This window comes from Microtus pennsylvanicus, chromosome 10, assembly GCF_037038515.1.
Source record: "Microtus pennsylvanicus isolate mMicPen1 chromosome 10, mMicPen1.hap1, whole genome shotgun sequence".
In the NCBI taxonomy this organism is placed as follows: domain Eukaryota; kingdom Metazoa; phylum Chordata; class Mammalia; order Rodentia; family Cricetidae; genus Microtus; species Microtus pennsylvanicus.
Genome location: NC_134588.1, coordinates 44,887,078 through 44,908,349, shown reverse-complemented (window position 1 = coordinate 44,908,349; position 21,272 = coordinate 44,887,078). Strand labels below are relative to the sequence as shown.

General features: G+C 42.2%; 1 protein-coding gene across 4 annotated transcripts in view; it reads right to left on the bottom strand.

The window, feature by feature from the left end:
• Positions 1-2,586, bottom strand: part of Edem3 (ER degradation enhancing alpha-mannosidase like protein 3) — a 61,405-nt gene extending 58,819 nt beyond the window's left edge. For 3 of the 4 annotated variants that reach the window (XM_075988217.1, XM_075988218.1, XM_075988219.1), the window contains exon 1: positions 2,218-2,514. In XM_075988217.1, coding sequence (XP_075844332.1) covers positions 2,218-2,378 — 161 coding nt within the window. In that variant the 5' untranslated portion in view covers positions 2,379-2,514. Of the gene's footprint in view, positions 1-2,217 lie in introns of all 4 variants that reach the window. The other variant, XM_075988220.1, reaches the window with a different exon arrangement.
• Positions 2,587-21,272: the final 18,686 nt, after the last annotated feature.

Here is a 21,272-nt window from a genome sequence, read left to right as displayed (position 1 = left end):
TTCAAAGCGGGCATATGAAATGGCACGGTGACCATATTAAACAGCTAAAAAGTTTTTACAGTTTTCTATCCTTTTAACAACTATATAAGGTGTATTGGAAATCTGACCCCCTCATTTAAAATTTAAAATTGTTTTTATTCTTAAATAATTTGTATCAATCCTTTCCTAAAGTCACACTGCCTCCCAATACCAGTAGTAACTGCATTGATCTATACCAGCTGAGAATCAAAAATATTACCAAAATCTCCTATCCTGAAAAACTTCCATGACAACATAAGACAACATATCCGGTACATAACTACAGCAACTGTTCCCAACGATTCCAGTGTGTGTGATATGCACATGCGAGGGCACAAACTCACTCTCTCTCTCTCTCTCTCTCTCTCTCTCTCTCTCTCTCTCTCTCTCTCTCTCACACACACACACACACACACACACACACACACTGAACCTGGCGCTCACTGATTTGTCTAGACTGGCTGTCCAATGACTCATAAGATTTCTAATAAAAAAGTCAAATACAATATTTGCAGCCATACTAGAATTAATACCCCCCATATCTTAAGGAAGTACAGCACTGTGCATACAATGTGCTATGAGGTCAGACATAGGTAAATATAAAAACACAACAAAAACCTGACTCCACCTATTACCAGCTTCTGAACAAGGTAACCTTGAATCTCAATTTCTTCATTTGCACAGTGGAGATAGCATCCACCTTGTGACGTAATAACAGTAATAACAGTTTTAGAGACGGCTGAGTGCCAACAGAGTGGGGAAGTCATTAAAATGTCACCAGATAATACATTAAACTTACGAAGAAAAAAAGCAAGAACTAGAACTCTTTGGTAATTTTGTCTAGATAGCTGACACCTCACCCTATTTCCTCTGATTTTTATTGCTCTTTTATTAAAAAAATTAATACAGTTCTTTTGCAATGCTCGAAATAAAGAAGCATATATATCAGAACCTAATGGCTCCACTTCCGTTTCATCCTAACATTATGGGATAAGTTACCTTTTATTTTTTTCTAAATTTGGGCATTTTTTTCTTAAAAAATGGTATGGCTACTATTTATATATTATCCTACAATTTGCTTTAGGTTTTTTTTTAAAAAAAAAGTATTATCTTGCGAATCGATCCTAGATAGCCTTCTAATTACAGAACTCTTTCTAAATGTATGAACATTATTCCATAATATAGAATAAAACAGCATTTTTTTTCAACCATTTCCCTCCCAGGAACCGGTCTGTTCTTTCCAAATGGACCCCTTTCTACACTTATCTCTAACAGTGCTTTTATTTCTGTAGGGTAGATCCCCAGAGAAATAAATGAGTCAAAGTACAAGCACGACTTAAAATTCAGGAGTTGGTGTCAAAAAAAAAAAACACACGAATTTACATTCCTGTCAAGTGTTTCACATCTTCGCTGACCAGGACTGCATCCTGGTGTTTTGTGCTTGCTAACCAGACAAGCAAAGTCCGTCCAGCTCACTGTTTTAATACGCATCTCTCACAACTCTTCGCGCTACTGACCTGCACGCACTTCCTCTTTTCTCACTTAACTGTTCACTGTGTTGCCAATTTCTACAGATTCTCCACTTCGTTCTTATTCATCTGTGCCACTTGGGATGCATTAGAATTACTGAATTAAATGCTATAAATAGAGTTTTGTAACACTTTTAAGATTCACGAAACTACTCTAACGGGGTACACGCAATCGAGGCCTTTGAATAACATCAAATCGCCAGCTCCAACTCCTTGTAGGAAAGAAAAGACAGCAAGGGGATAGAGACCTCGGAAAAGTGCAAGTTCCAGTGAACGCCCCCTTTCCTTTAACAGGTGCAAACAGCGCAACATTTTCCCGCTGGGAGCTCAGCGGGGCGAGAACTCTAACCCTCCTCGGGCAAAAGGCGCCCCCAGAACTCCGCAACCCAGGTGGTAGCCCCTCCACCAGCCCCTGCCATGGCAGTGGCGCTGACACAACACGGCATATGTCTCGGGCGACCCAGGAGACACCCGACAGCCCCCGAGGTCACGTCGTGGGGATCGGCTCCCACCCTCCTGGACCCTGTCCACCGCACCGAGGTCCTCCGGCCTCAGCAGCTGTTCCAGTCACCACAGGAAAAGTCCGCCGCGCGCCGGGGGCGCAATGACAGGCACCTCGACTGCTGGCAGCCGTGCCAGGAAACCCACCAGGACAGCCACGCACCCTTACCCAAGCTTCTGCTTCTCTTCCCTACTCATGGGCGCGGCCCTCGCCGTGCACACGGACGTGGCCAACACCAGGCAGAGAGAGGCCGTCGTTGCCACCAGGCTCCATGGCGCTCGCTGGGGGACCCGGCACCCACAGCCCCGACCGCCGCCGGCTTCGCTCATGGCCCCGCGGTTCCGCGCACGCGCAGCTGCTACACCCGCACGGTGGGCCACATCGCGGGCTGCCGGCGGCGAGGAGTCTGCGAGCCGTGTCGAAGGCGGGCTGCGGAGTGAGGCAGACGGCCGCCGGCGCCAAACTGTTTGCCGAAGCCACCGAGCCGGTCCCCAGCGCCAGCGCTGCCACCACCCTCCGCCCTCCACGGCCCAGAGCGCCGCCCCCAGCTTTCCGGTGTCGTAGTCTAGGAAACCGCCTCCCCAAGGCTACTTCCGGGTAGAGCAGCAGCGGGATAGCCTCAGGACCAATGGAAACAACCTCGGAGAGGGGCCGGTCACAGCGACAGGACGGGGCATTGGCCAGGAGAAGCGGGACGTGGCCAAAAGGCGGGACTGGGCAGGGAGCTGTCCCTTCGACCCACCTCCGACCCCAGGAGTTGTCACCTGGGGACTACTAGTCCCAAAGTGCACCGCTTCCATCGCCTTGCCTACAGCCCCAGGCGCAGGCGCCTTGTTAAATGTCTGCCTAGTGGCGCGCTGCGTTCTGGGACTTGTAGTCCTGTCGTGTAAAGGCCACGCAGGTTCCAGGCGTTCTGAGTTCCGCTGTCCCTTTGGGCAGCCGTCATAGGTTGGCTGTACAGTCCCTGGGAGTCGTCAGTGATTTGCCCTTCTCTTCTTGAAGACATTTTCTTGAGCGCTGACAGAATGAGACTTGTTCCCAGGTCGGTACCCTATTCCTTGAGGAACAGTGAGAATACTCTTCTACCCTCGGGGAAATAAATACAAAAACATCATCATCAACAACAACAACAAAATGGATCTTTTGACGACAGAACCATGTGAGGGTTTTACTTTTTTATTAGCGCACTCTTTTCGACTCTAATATGCAGATATCACCATTCGCCTTTTGCACACGTGGAAACCTAGGTTTGAGGAAGTTAGCAAACACTACACTCACTCCTGGGTTACACTCCAACCTGCCTCTGATTCAGAAGTCCCAGCAACTAAGCTGGACCACAAAAATGAAGGAGGGCAAGCAAAGCTAAAGACACGATTAATCATGGTTTTCTAAAAAGCCTGGGGAAGGAAAGAAGTTTAGGATGCAAGTGATTTTTTTTTTAAAGTTTAGTGAAGACTGGATGGATGTTGTAATGAGTTGCAATGACTGATTCACAGGCTAACCGTTGGTAAAAATGACAAGTGGGTTTCTCTTGCGAAAGCCCGTTTCTTTCTTTTGTGATAGTTCAGCAGGTTGCTTCAGAATTGAGGAGCTTGGGTATAGCTTCCGTGACCACTGCGAATTTCGTATTTGTTCATACAGCGGTATTCAGCTGTCCGGAAACCTCTTGGTTTTACTGCCTTACCAATTCTGTCTTATCTCTCTGACCATTCAGGTGACAAAATACCCTTTCTTCCTTCACTCCTCCTCCCCTACTTTCAAAAGTGCAGGTGTTTCCTGAAAGTGTCCTTTTACCCCTCTGCTCTTTGTACTCCTGGTTATTCCTCAGTGACTTCTGGCACAGATTCAGCCAACTCATCTCTCTTGTTGATTTCTAGATTTACATCTGACCTGAGGCTCGGACCTTCACATTCTCATTCACGTTCCCTTAGATCTAGTCCAAGAGAAACTCAAGTGTAAAATTACTTAATATTTCAGAACTGTGGTTACTCATCTTCTTTTGTAGTTGGTGTCCAACCAGCTACCAAACTACATAGATTCATATTTTTGCTATCTTTTAGATCATTGCCTTTATTCCACCTTTGCTCCGCTCTAGTTCTCATTATCTCTTTGCTGAGCCATTGCAGCAGCCTAAGTGATAACCCTACTGAAAAGGTTCTGCACCTTGATAAGCCTCTGCCCGGATGCAGCAATCCAGATCAGACCAAATCAAACCGATTAGAAAAAGTCCAGGTTTAATGGGGAAACTGCTCCCTGATGATTTTCCAGCACTCCAGAGAGAAGATAGGAAAAGAGATCAAAAGAACCATGTCTGTTTTATGTGGGGAGGCAGTTTAAATACCCTGTGGGAATGGTCTTGAGCATCTCTTGGGGAGGAGCTGTGTTTGGTGGACTTTCTGAGATGAGGCAGGGTTTGGGGAGAGAGAGATGGGGGGGGGGGATGGAGGTGGAGCTTCCCCCAGAACACCTACCACCCTGTTCTCTTCTATACTGCCACAGAGTAAGCAAACACGCACATCTGCAAACATTCTGAATTCTTCCTCTCTGCATTCTATCTGCCCCTGCCCTCAAATTCCATGCAACAACTAAATAAATTCTCACACCATGTCCTTTCTTTATCTTTGCTCTTGTATCTCTTCTGTTACCCTGCAATCCTTGTCCAACACCCATGGCCTATTAAGACTTGGCTTAGATTCCATCCTCACAAAACCATGCTAAACCTTCCAGAGAGTTCGTCACCCTATCCTATATACCAGGCTTTCTTTTTTGGGGCCACCACCCAGCTCCCAAATCATGATACAGAGACTTAATTAGTTATGAATGCTCAGCCTTATCTTAGCTCTTATTTTAATCTGTTTCTCTTTATCTACAGTTGCCCCAGGACTTTTTACCTTTCCTTCTTTCTGTATGCCCTGCTTTCAGTGCTTCTCATGGCTGACTGACTGGCGGCTGTCTGACTTCTGGCCTTCTTCTCTCCCTTGTTCTCTTCTTCTTTCTCTTTTGCCTAGATTTCTCCTCCTCCTTATTTTCTCCGCCTGCCAGCCACACCTACCCCTCTTCTGCCTAGCTATTGGCCATTCAGCTTTTTATTCGACCAATGAGGTGTTGTAGGCAGGCAAGGTGAAACAAATGTGACACGTCTTTACATAATTAAGCAAATGCAACATAGACAAATGTAACACACCTTTACACGGTAAAAGTAATATTCCGCAACAATCCTGTTCTTCCACTGTACTGTGTCTTGAATAGTGCAATTTCATGTGCACCGGATTATAATCATTTGAACAGTCTTAACCAGCTTGTTTCTAAATAACCATTTTAGTGAGTGGGTGGTGGCACACACCCTTAATCCCAGCACTCAGGAGGCAGAGGCAGGTGGATCTCTGTGAATTGAAGGTCAGTCTGGTCTACAGAGTGAGTTCCAAGACAGCCAGGACTGTTATATAGAGAAAACTTGGATTGCCTGAGGTACCTCATTGGTCTAATAAAAAGCTCAACAGCCAGTAGCTAGGCAGAAGAGGGATAGGTGGGACTGGCAGGCAGAGAGACTAAATAGGGGGAGAAATCTAGGCAAAAGAGAGAGAAGAGAACAAGGAAGAAAAAGAGGGAGATGCCAGGGGCCAGAAGCCAGAGGTCTTTGGATTGTCTTGGAAAAACCAGAAACCAAAAGACAGCAACAACCAAAAACAAAAAAGAAAAACAGCAGTTTATTCTGAAATTCCCAGTGCTGTGTCTCCCCTACTATAGCTGTTCAGGAATTATGCTGGAGACCCGCTTCGGCAAGGGGGTTCAGGTCCAAAAGGGGATGTGTGGAGTGGGTGGAGGCAGGAAGAGAAGGAGGAGACAGACACAATTGGAGGGTGAATCCGGTTGGCTACCAGCAACATTTATTGAGAAAAGATTACGCCTTTTGTACTGAATAGTTGCACATAGGATTAAACTGGAGACAAGGGCCGTGTGGGCTGGGACGTGGCTTGAGTCAGGAGTTGAGGAGGCTTGACCTTGACAATAGGCACCAGTCAAACGCGCTAACAAAAGGACTGTTTAAGGGAATATTATTTTCAAGTGTGTGACTTTTGTCTCCGCTGCACTTGTTTTACTCTGTGAAGCTGTGTTACTGTGCCTGTCTAAAACACCTGATGGTCCTAATAAAGAGACGCCAATAGCGAGGCAGGAGCAAGGTTAGGCGGGTCTGGCAGGCAGAGAGGATAAATAGAAGATCCAAGGAAGAAAGAGGAGCAAGAGAACAGAGAGAGGAGGAGATCAAGGGCCAGTCACCCAGCCACCAGCCGTCACAGAGTAAGAAGAAAAGAAAGGTATACAGAAATAGAAAAAAGATAAAAAAGCCCAGAGCCAAAAGGTAGTTGGGATAATTTAAGCTAAGAAAAGCTGTCCAGAAACAAGCCAAGCTAAGACTGGGCATTCATAAGTAATAACAAGCCTCTGTGTGACTTATTTGGGAGCTGGGTGGCAGGCCCCCCAAAAAGCCTAACGAGTAAAACATCACACAATAAAGGACCATAATTGCTTTTTCAAGCAGGAACTTTCCTCAAGCTTCCATGGGAATGGAGACCCTTATCCAAATGCCTGACCTTGGGAAAGAACTTCCTCTGGGGAGTCAGCATTTTATATTAAAGTTTCTTAGTCTTACTATATGGGTCTGTTTCCCTCATAATGCTCCCAAAAGGGAAGGTCTTGATATCTCCGTACCATTCTGATTTCTCTGTATTTATTAACTGAACTCTTACCCATTAATGGCCTCGCGCTCTGGATCTGAATCCTAGGCATTTCTTTCTTGGGATCAGGTTAGGAGAGTACATTGGAATTCCTGGTTCCACAGTGGCGGGGATTTGTTATCCAAAGAATGATTTTGTTTCGTGAAACTAACATTGTACACATTTTCATTCTCTACCAAAGCCCATACACACTTCCCAAAGGGAAAGGCATTAAAAATGAAAGTAAAACGGTGCTGGAGAAGGGTGGCCTGCAATGTGGAAACGCTGGAACCTCCTTAAGCAGCAACAGCCACGGTGCGGTCCACGTCACCATCGGATGTATTTGTTTGCGCAGTCCTTCAGTTTGCTCGCTATAAAGTGGAAAGAATATGATCCTTTCATGTGCTCACAGGGGTGCGGTAAAAACACATGAGCTCATTTCTGAATGGTGTTTATCCCTTTTACAAACCTGCAATCCTGCATTGCTGCCATCCCAGATCCTCTTTGGCAGCCTTAATGAAGTTAGCTAAGCAAATAAATACCCCAGCATTGGTCTTGGCTGTGGCACAGAGAACAGGACAAGCCAAAGGGCAGCACCAATCCTCTAATATTTGACAGCTAAAAACAAAGACAGCATAAAAATGCTCGGTGACCTTTAGATATATTTTCAAGTCAGTTATTTGTAGTGGCTTCTCGACAGTAACCCAGTTTTTGTTGTTACTATTATTATTATTTTGTCTTCCTAATGTTCTAATCCTAAAGACTTCCAAGCCTCTGCCTTTCAATAAGACCTTAGCGATCTTGCTAAGAAACCGTATGCTGGAGAGGAAGTACTGGCCTCGGTGTTTATCATTTTCTGCATTTTTGCTTGTCTCCGAGCTAACGCTGCATTTTTAAAGTGTGTAATGAGCAGCCAGAATGCATTCTTTGTTGACTCACTGAATAATAAGCATCGTTTTCTCCCTACTGTGACTCAATTTCTAGCCAATAGTTGAGTCCATTTTTCACTAACCTCTGCAGAATCATAAATAGAAAAATCTGGTGTGACCTAAAAAGCATTAAAAGTTAACATCTCTAAGCTGGAGCCCATTATCATTATGGAAATATGCTCACAAAGTGCATTTTAAAATAGGTCCTATTTTAGCCCATTCGTGGAATTAGTCATTATTAGCTAATTGGCAACTTATGGGCTCTGAAGAAAATTTACATTCATTAGTTTAAAAACTTATGCATTAATGATTTTTTAATTTTCTTAATCTGGAAGTTAATTCAGAGAGCTTGGAGTTGTATTTAAAAAAAATATTTGTGGAAAGCACCCAAGGAAAATAAGAGAGAGGATTTTTTTTTAAAGAATATAAAACAGATTTTTAGATGCATAGAGCCCATTAAAAATACTAACAAGGGCAATTTATACCGTGGTGCCCTTTAACCAGCTAAGAGTTTGTGTACACGGCCTTGTATCTTATGCAAATATATATGTTTACATTCCTGCCTGGATGTGCCAGAGGTTAGGCGGGAGAATGTGGAGAAACCATATAGACGGAAGGGAGAGGCTTCGCTTCAGCTAGCAGGGCTCAGGGAGAGCCCTGGGAGGCCGAGGCAGCTATCGAAGACTGGTCACAGAACAACAGTTGCCCCTCAATTCTTTAATGCTCCAGGTCTCGTTACTCCTGAAATGGAATTTGGACGTGGTTATTTTGCCATTCTTGGAATGACTTCCCATTTAGTTCTTCTTTCAGGATCCCCATGTGTTGATAATGTGGCATTTACGGGGCACTTTCCTCTTGTGACCCCAAGCCTATGTCCTTTAAGTCAAGGCAACATTTTTTTTCTACACTTACATTCTGGGACTCTATGGCTCTTTTGGGTCTGTCATGAAAAGCACTCAGTAAATATTGTGGATTGCCTCCTCAAATGGCTGACTGCCTGGCTTATCCAAACTCCAGAATGGAACGAGGAATTCCGATGACTCCTTCTCAGTCATGACTCTAGAGCTTCAGAATTTCAGGTTGGGGGCCGGAGAGACGACTCAGCCGTTCAGAGCACTGGCTGCTCTTCCCGTGGTCCTGAGTTCAATCCCCAGCAACCACGTAGTGACTCACAACCATCTGTCGCGGGCTGTGATGCACTCTGTCGCACAGGCATACGTGCAGACAGGACAGTCATATACAGAACCTCAGGTTGTTCTCTCCTGCCTCCTTGTCCCCAGTGCCAGCGCTGGTGTCACGACATAAACGCTCGCTCTGACCGTCTTCATCGGAGGCAAAGCCCAGATCTTATTGCTCTCTCCTGGCTTAAAGCCATATTTTCTCCCATCGGCATTGTTCTCCCTTAGTCCCAGTTTTAAGTCCGTCCTGCTCAGCAGCTTCCCACACAGGTGTCCTGGAGGTCAGGCAAGCTCCGCACCTCTTAGTCACGGTTACTTGTGCTGCTAACATTCTTTGCGTCTTAGTGTCTCTATCTGTAAGATAAGGCTGTCTTCACAGCACTTTCAGGAAGGGTTAAAGGGCTTGGTATTTGTACCTTTCTTCTAGGGCCTTTGTGAAGATAACAGCACAATGTGTGAGCACAATGTGTAGAAAGTTTCAGAACGGCTCAATAAGTAGTAGTTATTGATATTTATCATTCTTGTGGACTAGAAAGGAAAAGTTGCCATCGTGAGAGTAGGAGTCAGGATGGAGGTGTCCATAGCCCGGGTTCCACACCTCCTGAGGACCCAAATTCGGTTTCCAGCACCCACAGCAGGTTGCTCACAAACTCCTGTAACTCCAGAACCCGAGGGACACACACACACACACACTAAAAATAAGTAAATAAGAACAAGTCCTGATATTTGTCAAATGTTTGAAGTTTAATATTTTTTACTCTCTTCTTCATCTTAAAGTTAAATTAAAATAGTACTCTTTCTATTTCTTTTCCAAATATATTATTGAAAAGTTAGGTCATTTTTGTCAGGGTTTTTTAAAACATAATTATAAGCAAAGCTTTCAGTGTTTTAAGCGATAGCCAGATATGGAAGATTTGTTATGATTTTTTAAAAAAATAGACTGCCTCAGGTGTGGTGGCTCACATCTGCAATACCAGTGCTTGGAATGCTGAAACATGAGAATTGCCATGCGTTCAAGCCCAGCCTGGGCTGGCTCCGTAGTGAATTCCAGGACAGCATGGATGTTGTATTCATGTTTGCAGGGGAGATATGAACAAAGCTCTCTTCACCCCCATTAGAGCAGCAGTAACATGCGAAAGGAATGATTCTACCCAAATCCAGCTTAGAGTGTTTATTGGGTTTCCTTCCGAGTCCAGGAGTAACCCCCAAACAGCTGCAGTACTTGAAGCATTACAGCCCAGCATGAGCGATGACCTCTTAAACCCCACACAGATAAGAGGCCCTCCTTTAGCTAGCTATAGAGTTAACCTTTCACCAGCTCCTCCCAAGACCACTTGCAGCTGGGAAGGTATGCAGGCCAGAGGGAGCAGCTCAAATCACAGGGGAGGGTCTGATGACCCTCCCCAACGTTCCTACGAGGGATTCCCAGTCTTGGAAAGATTGGTTATGGGTGCTCACACCTGCTCAAAAGAAGATGGTCATGGCTGTGATGGTGTCAGGACAGCACTCCACAACACTGAGCTACGTAAAGAGACCCTGCCTCAGAAAACAAAAACAAAACAGAAGCTCAGACATGGTGTTCAGTCTCTCTGCAGGTTCATCTCCTTGTAAAATCAGCATACCCCTGCGATTCAGGATAGCGCTTCAGACTTGGAGAGGTGTGGTTTCAGACATCACTGCCCTTTTAAAGTTCATTAGGTTTTTCTTTGCATAAGGTGTGAGCTAAGTGCTGCCACGCGGAAAGATATGACTATGGGCTCACCACTATAGACTGGGGGATTTTATCAAATATCTGTGCAACTAACCGATAAGCAAATTTTACCTTCATGAGCCTTCCTGGCCCTTCTGTGGGGGCTTGCAGCTAGTCTTGGTGCCAAGGGTCCCTGTTTATCCTGTGCCTTTTGGGATCATTTCCAGTTTATGTGGCATGCCTGTTCATACACCCATACATTGTGCCTACTCCGAAGTGTGGGATTTTGGGCAGTGAACGTGATGTATGTATTATAAGTCTGAGACCTAGGTATGGCCCTTGTCTAGAAAAAAGTTTCTCAAAAGATTCAGTTTTAAGTTGTATTTTTTCTCAATGTAAAGGAACAAATGAAGTGAGCAGAGGTTCCAGATGTGAATCTGATTAGCTTAAAAGCAGGAAATAATTGTCACACCAGTTTGTGCTGGCTAGTTTTCTATGAACTTGACACAAACTGGAGTCATCTGAGAGGAGGGAGCCTCAACTGAGAAAATGCCCTGACCAGGTTGGCCCATAGGCAAGCATGTAGAGCATTTTCTTCATTAGTGGCTGATGTGGGAGGGTCCAGCCCACTGTGGGTGGTGTTGTTCCTGGGGTGGTGGTCCTAGGTTCTATAAGAAAGCAGGCTGAGCAAGCTATGAGGAGCAAGCCAGTAAGCAGCACTCTTTCATGGTCTCTACATCAGCTCCTGCCTCCAAATTCCTATCTTGACTTTCTTCCCTGACTTTCCTGGGTCATGGACTACAAGCTATAAGATGAAATGAAACCTTTCCTCCCCACGTTGCTTTTGGTCATGTTGTTTTATCATAGCAATAGAAACCCTGATTAGAGCACAGTAATTATACAAAACTACTAGCTTGCTTTCAGCAAACAATTATAGTGGCCAAATTACAGGAGTCAGGAGAAAATTAACTATTACCTGACCACCTCATAACCAGTTAACAAGACAAATTGCAGGCTGATTTCTCTTGGCAAGCAATGATAACCTATTTGAGTTTGGTTAGATCCCAGGTTCTGTATTTTTAGGGTCTGCAATTGTGACCTGCATGAATCAATCACTTGAGGCAGGGAGAATGCACAGCAGCCTGTAATTCCAGCTTCAGGGTTCCTCCAGCACCCTTTCCTGACTTCTTTGGGTACCTGTGCTCACATGTACATACCCCCACATACATACGCACAATTAAATATAAATCTTTAAACCAGACAGCCATAGCACACACCTTTAATCCCAGCACTGAGGAGGCAGAGAAAGGCAGATCTCTGAGTTCAAGGCCAGCCTAGTCTACAAAGTGAGTTCCAGGACAGCTAGAGCTACAAAGAGAAACCCTGTCTTGAAAACCCAAAATAATAGATAGATAGATAGATAGATAGATAGATAGATAGACAGACAGACAGACAGACAGACAGACAGATAGATAGAGATAGATGATACATAGATATATAGATGATAGATAGATAGATAATAGATAGATAGATAGATAGATAGATAGATAGATAGATAGATAGATAGAATACTAAAAATATAGAGTACAGTATCATGTGGAATTTATGCCTATTTGACTCTAAATCACAAGGCTCCATAGTAAAATCCTTCTCAAGGACCAAGAAATAACAACATTTTCAAGTAAAATTATTTTCTACACTTTAATGAGCAATGTGGAAAGATAGCAATTCTTCTGTCTGCCCAGGTCAAAACAGTCTCATGACTACCACCCAGTGGGTGTCTTCACCATCTAAGTTAAGCTCATTTTATTAATATGTTTATTTACAATTTTCTGATACAGGATTTCAGAATTAGTTTATTATCCATTTCAAAGAATCAGAACTCACCATTAAAAATAAAAATTTGTGCAGAAAGATTACTTTATGGTAAACTCTACCATGTAAATAATTGTGAAGAAGCAACTTTTTGTTATTTTTTCTAAAACAATATTCAGTATACATAAATCACTTAATAAATATTTACTAAGCCAGGCATGATATATAGCTTAGACCTATAATCTCAGCACTCAGAAGGCAGAGACGGGAGGATCATCACAAGCTGGAGGCCAGCCTGGTACACATAGCAGTGAGTTCTAAGCCAGTTGGGCTACATAGCAAGATCCTGTCTCAGAAAATCATCAGTAAATAAATATTAATAGAAAAAGCTTAACTTGCATGGTGAAAACACCCACTGGGTGTTTGTGGTGTCATGAACCAAGGGGTAGACATGGGAGTGTTTTGACCTGGGCAGACAGGAGAATTATCTTTCCACATTTTCCATTCTTTCCTCATCTAGACAAACACCACCTGTTCTCATGTTTTCTTCCTGTAGCATAATAAGAAAGTAATGGTTTATGTTTAGAGAACTTTAAAATGATCCTGCATGGTATGCTTTGTTTCCATCCTCTAACTGTATCTTGGTAAGTACTATTATGTGTCTCGTTTCTGAAAGAAAAAAAGTAAAGTACCAAGAAACCTTACTCTCCTATAGTAGAGCTGGTCTCAAACCCATGCAGTTGAGCCTTGAAGCAGCGGTCAGTCACCCAGTACCTGGCCTCATCAATACTTCCTGTGATGAGTTAGTGTATCGCCTACTGCCTTATCAACTAAAGCCAAACTCTAAAGTTTATTTAAATATTGAGCTTGCTGCTGGAGATATCATTATCATTGGTTGAGGGCATTTGTTCTTGCAGAGGACTGGGGTTTAATTCCCAGCAACAATATGGTGCCTCACAGCCATCTGTAATTCTAGTCCAAAGGATCCAACATCTTTTTCTGCCCTCTGAGTATGCTGTATACATGAGATGCACAAAATACATGCAGATGAAACACCCCCACACATGGAATTTTGAAATCAATACAAACTTTATACCATGCGTTATTATGCCCAAATCCGTGGGTCCCCACAAAAGCCAACAAAGGACACCGAGTCCCATATATAAGAGCAAAGAGCCTTTATTTTAATCAAGTTTGCAAACTCTGTCTCTCCACATGTCCAACGTATTGGAATAACCGGAGAGCCCCAAGCTCTGTTAGAATTGGGTTTTTATAGTAGTAAAGATGGGGGGTGAGGGGTCTCTGAGGTTCAGGACCCCTGATTGGCTGACATTTGTCTAGGGGTGTCCTGGTGAAGTGCTGGTAGGTGTTTCTAGCTACAGTGCTTGGAATGCCAGGAATTTCCTTTGAATGGTCTGCTCTTGGGTGAGAGTCGGGTAATATCAGCCTGCCAGGCATTGTCTCAGGGTAAACTACTGAGGCTCCAGACTCCATTTACATTTCTCAATGGCCAGAGTCCCAGGTGATAATGGTTGGAAGTAAAGAACTTCCTTTGGATGACCTGCCCAGACTTAGTTTTCATGGCTGGCCCCCACAGCGTAATATTTAGTTGACTTATAGAATAATTACACAACCTCTAAATGAGTTTTCGTAAATAATGAAAAATGTTTCATTAACTCAATTATGAACTTTATTCTCCTCTTCTCGGTTATAAAGCCCAGAATCCGGAACAGGGTCAGGGAGAGATCTCTTCGATAGGATAGCGGATAGACACAGAAATCATAAAGCAGTTAATATCTGCCATCATTAAAATGCAAACAAGCTAAAGAGTGCGCAGAGGTGACATTGCCAAATTTAATGACCCAAAACTCCAAAGAGCCTCTCATTTTCCTGAATATCCTTTAATAGCTACAGAGTATAAGCCAGGCTGCAATCTTAGAGGCTGACATAAAGAGCAAGATCTTAAAGAAGCTATTAATAATTGAGCATGTCTTATTCATTTAGTAAAATTAATAAACTTCAATAAATTATATTTATATCACTTGAAACAGTGTTTTCTGACCAACTCTGTTCCTTAATTTCCTGAAAACGCTGTCAAATTTCAATTTTTAATGAAATCTGCTCTTAGCATTGTCCCTTAAGTAAATAAATACTTAATACTCAGCAGTGTGTAGAGTTGAAAACAGGCCTGCCTGCATCATTCACAACAGTGATTGTCTGTTGTCTTCATCGTATTTGATCAATTTTTCCATTCATTCATTCATTAGTTCGGGTTTTCAGCCAGCATCTGTGGATAAGTAGCAGTTTGGGAAGAATCCCTTACATCGTTGTTATTTGGGCAAGCGATTAAATGCGTTGCTGCTCACAATGGAAACCATAGGGTGAGTGGCCATAGGGGGCAAAGGGGACAGATGAGTTCAGCTGGGGCATTATGAATCTGAGAAGCCTGTTTGACAGGCAAACAAACACAATAAGTATGGTTGTGGATATCAAGTGAGACCAATGATAAAAGACTTGAGCATTACCAGCGACTGCAAATGATACCGATAGCCACAAGAAAGTGGTTCTTGCCAGCAGTGGTGGCACACACCTTTAATCCTAGCACTTGAGAGGTAGAGGCAGGAGGATCTCTGTGAGTATGAGGTCAGCCTGCTCTATAAAGCTAGTTCTAGGACAGCCAGGACTATGCAAAGAAATCCTGTCTCCTGCCACCCATCTAAAAATGGTTCTTAACCTGAAGACTGGGCACTCCTATGGAAGTCTACCAGTTGCTTTGGGATGTCCATTTCACCCTAAAATTAATTAATTAAATTTACATCTGCATTCACAAATTAAATACTGCAGTGCAAATTCTAATTGATCTAAATAATTAAAAGCCCAGAGTCAGATATTAGGTAATAAAAGCTGAAAGATCGGAGAAGCAGAGCAGCCGCCACTAGTTCTTACCTCTGTGAAATCCTTAGACTGAATGAGATAGCCTGTCTACATATCCTCAGATTGTATGTGGTGTGCTCCTGTCTCCTTCTGACTTACATTCCTCTCCACCCAGCCATATCCCTTCCTGTCTCCACCTTCCTAGTGTTGGGATTAAGGGTGTGTACTGGGATTAAAGGTGTGTGCCACCACTGCCTGGCCTCTATGGGTAACTAGTGGCTAACTCCACACTCTGATCTCCAGATAAGCTTTATTTGTTAGAGCACAGACAAAATATCACCACATTTCTCCTTTTTTTGTCCAAAATAAAAAGGTTATAACTAATTTAAGAATAACTATATACAACAAGTACAATAACTATATACAATATATACAGGCAATAAATACATTAGCAATGTCTAGTTCATTTGCATTTGGCAAATTTAGAGAAAATACTCCATTAACTAACCATCTTGGTGAGTCCCAAATCTTGTACCTAATTTACTTTCTATCCTAACTTGCATTATCATCCAAAAGTATCTTTTGATGTCTCTCAACCTTATACACTTTATACCTCTTTAGTGAGTTTCTTTTGTGAGTCTTATAAGCAAGGAAAACTATAATTATAACTGTAAAGTCTTTGACTCCACTAGAGACCTGAGAAAGAAATAATATTACCTGAGTACACAGGAAGTACAAGCAAGTGACTTCCAAAAAATATGAAAAATGACAAAAACAGCTGGTTGCCTGCACAGTTACCCATAGTTCCTCTGCAATATTAGGGCATCCATCTTTAGCCTACAGGCCTAAAATATCTGACAGATTTTTCTATGAAGCAGCATTTTTGAAGGACTGTCCTACGTTGTCTTCTCAAAGTTTGACAGTTCTTTCTTTTGGTCCTGCTTGTCCAATTTGGACAGTATACTGTTAGCAATTGAGGCAAGGGCACTTTCCTGCCCAGTGGCTAACTTTTGTCACAGAGAAGGCAAACTCTGTACGGAGTTTTTTGACACACATCATCTTCTCCAAAGTAGATTGGTACTGCCAGGAGCCAACATGTCTCATTGGCATTAAAAAAAAAATGCTTGTGTTATTAAAAAATCTTAAATGTCATATTCTATAGATTTTTAATTTATTAAATCTATCAATTTAAAATATATGGTAATCATATAGAAATTGCTTTTCTATATTAGCATAATCTTCTTCTCCAAGAAGTTGATCTTGGAACATTTCCATACCTCTAACCTCACTTTGTTGTTCTTTGGTCTTAGCCTCATCTTTTCACCAGGTCCTCCATTGTAATTGAGGACCAAGCTCCAAGACTTCTATAACCAAGTCTCTCCAGTCTTGAGGGATAATTCTATTACAAGTTGACCATGAGTTTAATATCTGCTTCACAAAAGGTGAATGCATGCCATATGAGACTATTACTACCTTGAATCTCCTTAAATCTAACATTTCCACAGCATTCCAGTGAGCACTTAAACAGTCTTGGGGCTATCTGTCATTTGGCAGTTCCTCTAAGATGACTGGATATATTCAGTTTGATTGCTTGAAAAACCTTAGGCTGTGCCTTTCTAACCTTATAATGCAATACTGAAATTAGTTCCTCTTTAAATTCCTCTGTCTCAATCTGATTATTTCTGTGATCTGTTTTAATAAGTTTTTCTAAGGCCTGTATGTTGGCCATTGTATCCACCAACTTTTTAAAGAATAAACCAAGAATTATCAAACCAACAATAAAGATTATCAAAATGATAATTAACATTATGAAATCCAGGTTAAATTGATTATCCCTTTATTTAACTGTTCCAATTTTAAACTCCTCAAACCGAATGGGGTATCCTGTCTCTACAAGTCCTCAGACTGAATGCCATGCACTCCTATCTCCTCCTACCTTATATTCCTCTCTCTGGCTGGCCAAAACACATAGGAAACGAGACAGTGCTTTATTAGGTCATTTTATAAAGTTTCTCTTATGTAGTGCACTGAAACATTTTCTCAAATAACACAGTGAACTCTGTACACAGGCAAAATAGACATTCACTTCCGTGGGGTAATTAAAGATGTCTCTACTTCACTGTCTCTCCTGTGATTGTACACTAGTGCTCGAAGAACTGGTCATTCTAGAAGCAAGTACATGTCACCTGGATTGCATTTCATGGAATTTGGGCCACATTGGCTGTATAAATGATTGCAGAAATATCATTAACCCATATGATATCTTTTTCTTCTTTTTTTATTGAAAGCAGCTTTTCTCATACAAGATATTCTGATTACAGTTTCCTCTTCCCCACCCTCTTCCAAGATCCTCCCAGAACTCCCCACTCACCCAAATCCATGCCCTTTCTTTGTCTCTCTCATTAGAATACAAACAGGCTTCTAAAAAGTAATAAAATAAAATAATAACAAACTAACTGGAGTAGAATGAGACAAACAAAAGAAAAAGAACTAAAGAAAAAGAATGAGAAACATATAGACACATGCATTTGCACACACAGAAATCCCATAAAAACACACCATCAGAAACCATAGTATGTAAGAAAATGATCTATAAATAAATCCCATAAAAACACACCATCAGAAACCATAGTATATAAGAAAATGATCTATAATGGAAAAAGGAAGGAAGGAATAAGGGTGGAAGGGAAAAAACTAAAGTTATGCCCACACAAGGCATTATAAGACAAGGAACCTCCCAAAATATCACTGAGTTCATTTTGTGTTGACCATCTACTGCTAGGCATGGAGTCTGTCTTTAAGTATGGTTGGATACCCAGTGAGACTCTATTGGAGAAAACTAGATTTTCCTATGGGCAGTTCCTTCTCAACTGAAGACAGCTTCTGGGTTAGGGCTGGGGGCTGTGTCCACTTTGCCTCTCAGTTCTGGAACCTTATCTGGCACAGACTTATGCAGGTCCTATGCATACTACCAGTCTCCTTGAGTTTATGTGTATTGGTCTTGCTGTGTTTAGAAGGCCTTGTTTCCCACTGGCTTCTACAATCTTTCTGTCTCCTCTTTTGCATAGCTTCCTGATTCCTGAGGGCATGGATTTGATAGAGACATCCCATTTAGGACTTAGTGTTACACACATTGTCCTGTTGTGGATCTTTGTTTTTGTCCCCTTCTACTGTAGGAGTAAGCTTCTCTAATGATGGAGCAAGAGCTAATCTGTGTTCTATAATAGAACATCATCAGGAATCATTTTATTGCTACTTTCCTTTAGCAGAACAGTTGTATTTAGGTTTCCTCTAAGTCCCTGGCCTATCTAGTCTCATGTTCCTGGCCTCCCAAGCAGTGTCATGCATGGGTTCCATTTCAGGGAGTGGGCCTTAAATTCAATCAGATATTGGCTAGTTACTCCCACAAGCTTTGTGCCACTATTGCACCGGTGTGTCTTGCATGCTAGTCAGCACTGTATTGTGCAGGGTTTGTAGCTGGGTTGGTATTTATCTTTCTCCCTGGTAGCATGCAGAGTACCTTCCAGTACCATGAACACTAGTCAGGAGTGGAAGATTCTAGGTAGATGCTAGCTCAACTTCATGTTCAGTGAGGTGTGTAGTTATGGAGACTCTTTGACAACTCTTTCTAATTTAAAGAAATATATCTTAGAAGTTTAATTGTATCATTTGATACAATCTGCTCAAAGCTAGTACTCATAGGAGCTTTTTTAAAGAAAAAATGTCCTGGACAGAAGAGACTCCAGAGGTATCAGCTTGTACAAGATGGTGAGCTTCTTGATTTATTTTCCCATTACTCTGATAAAATACCCCAAATAAGCAATTTAAGGAAAAAAGGTTTGTATGGCTCACAATTCCAGATTACAGATCATCAAGGCAGGGAAGTCACATCCACGAGAGATGAGAGACCTGGTCACATTTCATCAATAGTCAAGAGCCGAGAGCAATAAATTAATGCATGCTAATTCTCAGCTTGCTTTTCCCACTTCATATAGTCTAAGATCCTCCACCCAGGGAAGTCTACAACTCATATTAATATGTGGATCTTCCCACATAAATCCATGTAACCAAGATAATTCTGTTGGAAACCGTGAGAGTTACAGCAGGTGGCAGCTAGTGTTCAGATGTTAACCCACCAAAGGAGTGACTGTCTGATGGAGGTTAATCCTATCCAGGCAAGGCCTGATGGACCATCGACTCTGGAAACTGCTGCTCACATTTGCTAAGGCAGCTTGGTGTCTCCCCAATATCTGCACTGTAGTGTGTAATCTCATGTGATGTGCATATGTAATCACATGATTACATCTCAAACTTCTGGGCACATATATCTGGATGGTCAGGAAGATGACTTTTCATTCATCTGTATAATTTTGATGTACAGAATATATGCTGGGACATGCTTCATAACTAGATGTATGGACTTTAGACACATAAAAGCCTGCTTTGCTCTTTTGCTCAGACTAATTGCACCCAATCAGCTCACTTTCACCTCAGAGTAAGTTCAAACTAGACTACAGGCTGTTTGTGAGTAGATCATAATAAGTTTAAAACCTTACAGCTATGCACAAGGTCAGAGTCACAAGTGTCCAACCAAGATTACTACACATAGCACCCTAAGGAAAGCATGCCAATTCTTCGTTTGCCAATTCTGCTGAAAATGACCTGTGTCTAAAAGTTGTCACTGGGCACTGTGTACCCCTGCCCCTGCTCCATCTGGTCACAGCTTTACTCCTGAAACCTTGAAACCCTTGTGTTACCTGGTAAATGGCTTGGTTCCTTATCACTTACCCTAGGAATGTACTTTTGACCAATGAGAGGTAATTCTTGTAACCTTTTCTTGGCTTCAAGCCTCCTGTAGGGAGAGAGTTTTTAGGCTAGGGGAAAGGAAGGCAGGAGGAATTAGAATTGGAACAGGAGAAATAGAACAGAAACAACAATAAAAGTCATGTTTGAAATAGCACATGAGTGACAGACTTTGTTTGCCCTCAGATACCCTAAGAAAAAAGTTTCTTTTGCTTGCTGTAAAATCCAATCTGAACCCCGAAGAGGACCTTGAAGCTGGACCTGAAAGACCTGTTAACATTCTCAGATACTAACCTTAATTTAGACAGTTCCTCACAAGTGTGCCCAAAGGCAGTTAGTATTAACTGCCACAAAAAGACTTAGCGTTTTAGCTGTTTCTTTTTACTTTTCATGTGAATTAAATTAAATTTTAAGTTATAATAGACTCATTTCTGTTGGACAGTGCTGATTTAGAAGTTACATAAGAGAAATGATATATGACCATATTTACAAGCACTTTGTCTAATCCCGAAGGCTATAAAGATTGAAGCTTCACCTCCCTAAAATCCTTTAGAGTCCAAATCAGTGCAATGTTTAGAAGAGAGTGGGCAATCCAGGACTGGTGGGAAATCTACTCCTCATTCACCTAGGAACTCAGGCTGCTGTCCCAGGAACTGAAAGGCCTTGTATGACGGCTCACCAGTATCCTAAAACACCCAGGTGGCATGAAGGTAGAGAGGGAAAGGGAGGAAAGCAAACAGCTTCCTTTGAAAGGAATATGAGCAGGAAGCTGAACATGTGTCTTTCTTCACGGCCTTTTCAAATAGAGTTATGAATTGGTTACACCTAGTTACAAGGCTTGGGATTCGATTCTCAGTGAGCATACGTGCCCAATCTTAAACTCAAGGGATTCTGTAATTTGAAAGGAGAACAATAGTCACTGGGAGTCATGTGACAGTCCATGCCAAGTCCTTGTTTGGTGTCCTTCAGTCACACTTACTTAGGAAGGTGCAAGTAGGAATTTTTGATACATTCATAGTTGTTTTTTAAAAAAATGAATTATGAAAAACAATCCAATTAAAATATTAACTATATATAGTTTGTTAATTGAAACTCCTAACACTGCAGAAAAATAATGGGTTCCTGGAGAAGTATTAGTATATATAACACTCACTATTTTTACTGGGAAAACATGAAGTTGCAAAAGGAGTCATTTTTATCATCATGACTTTCCTTTTCT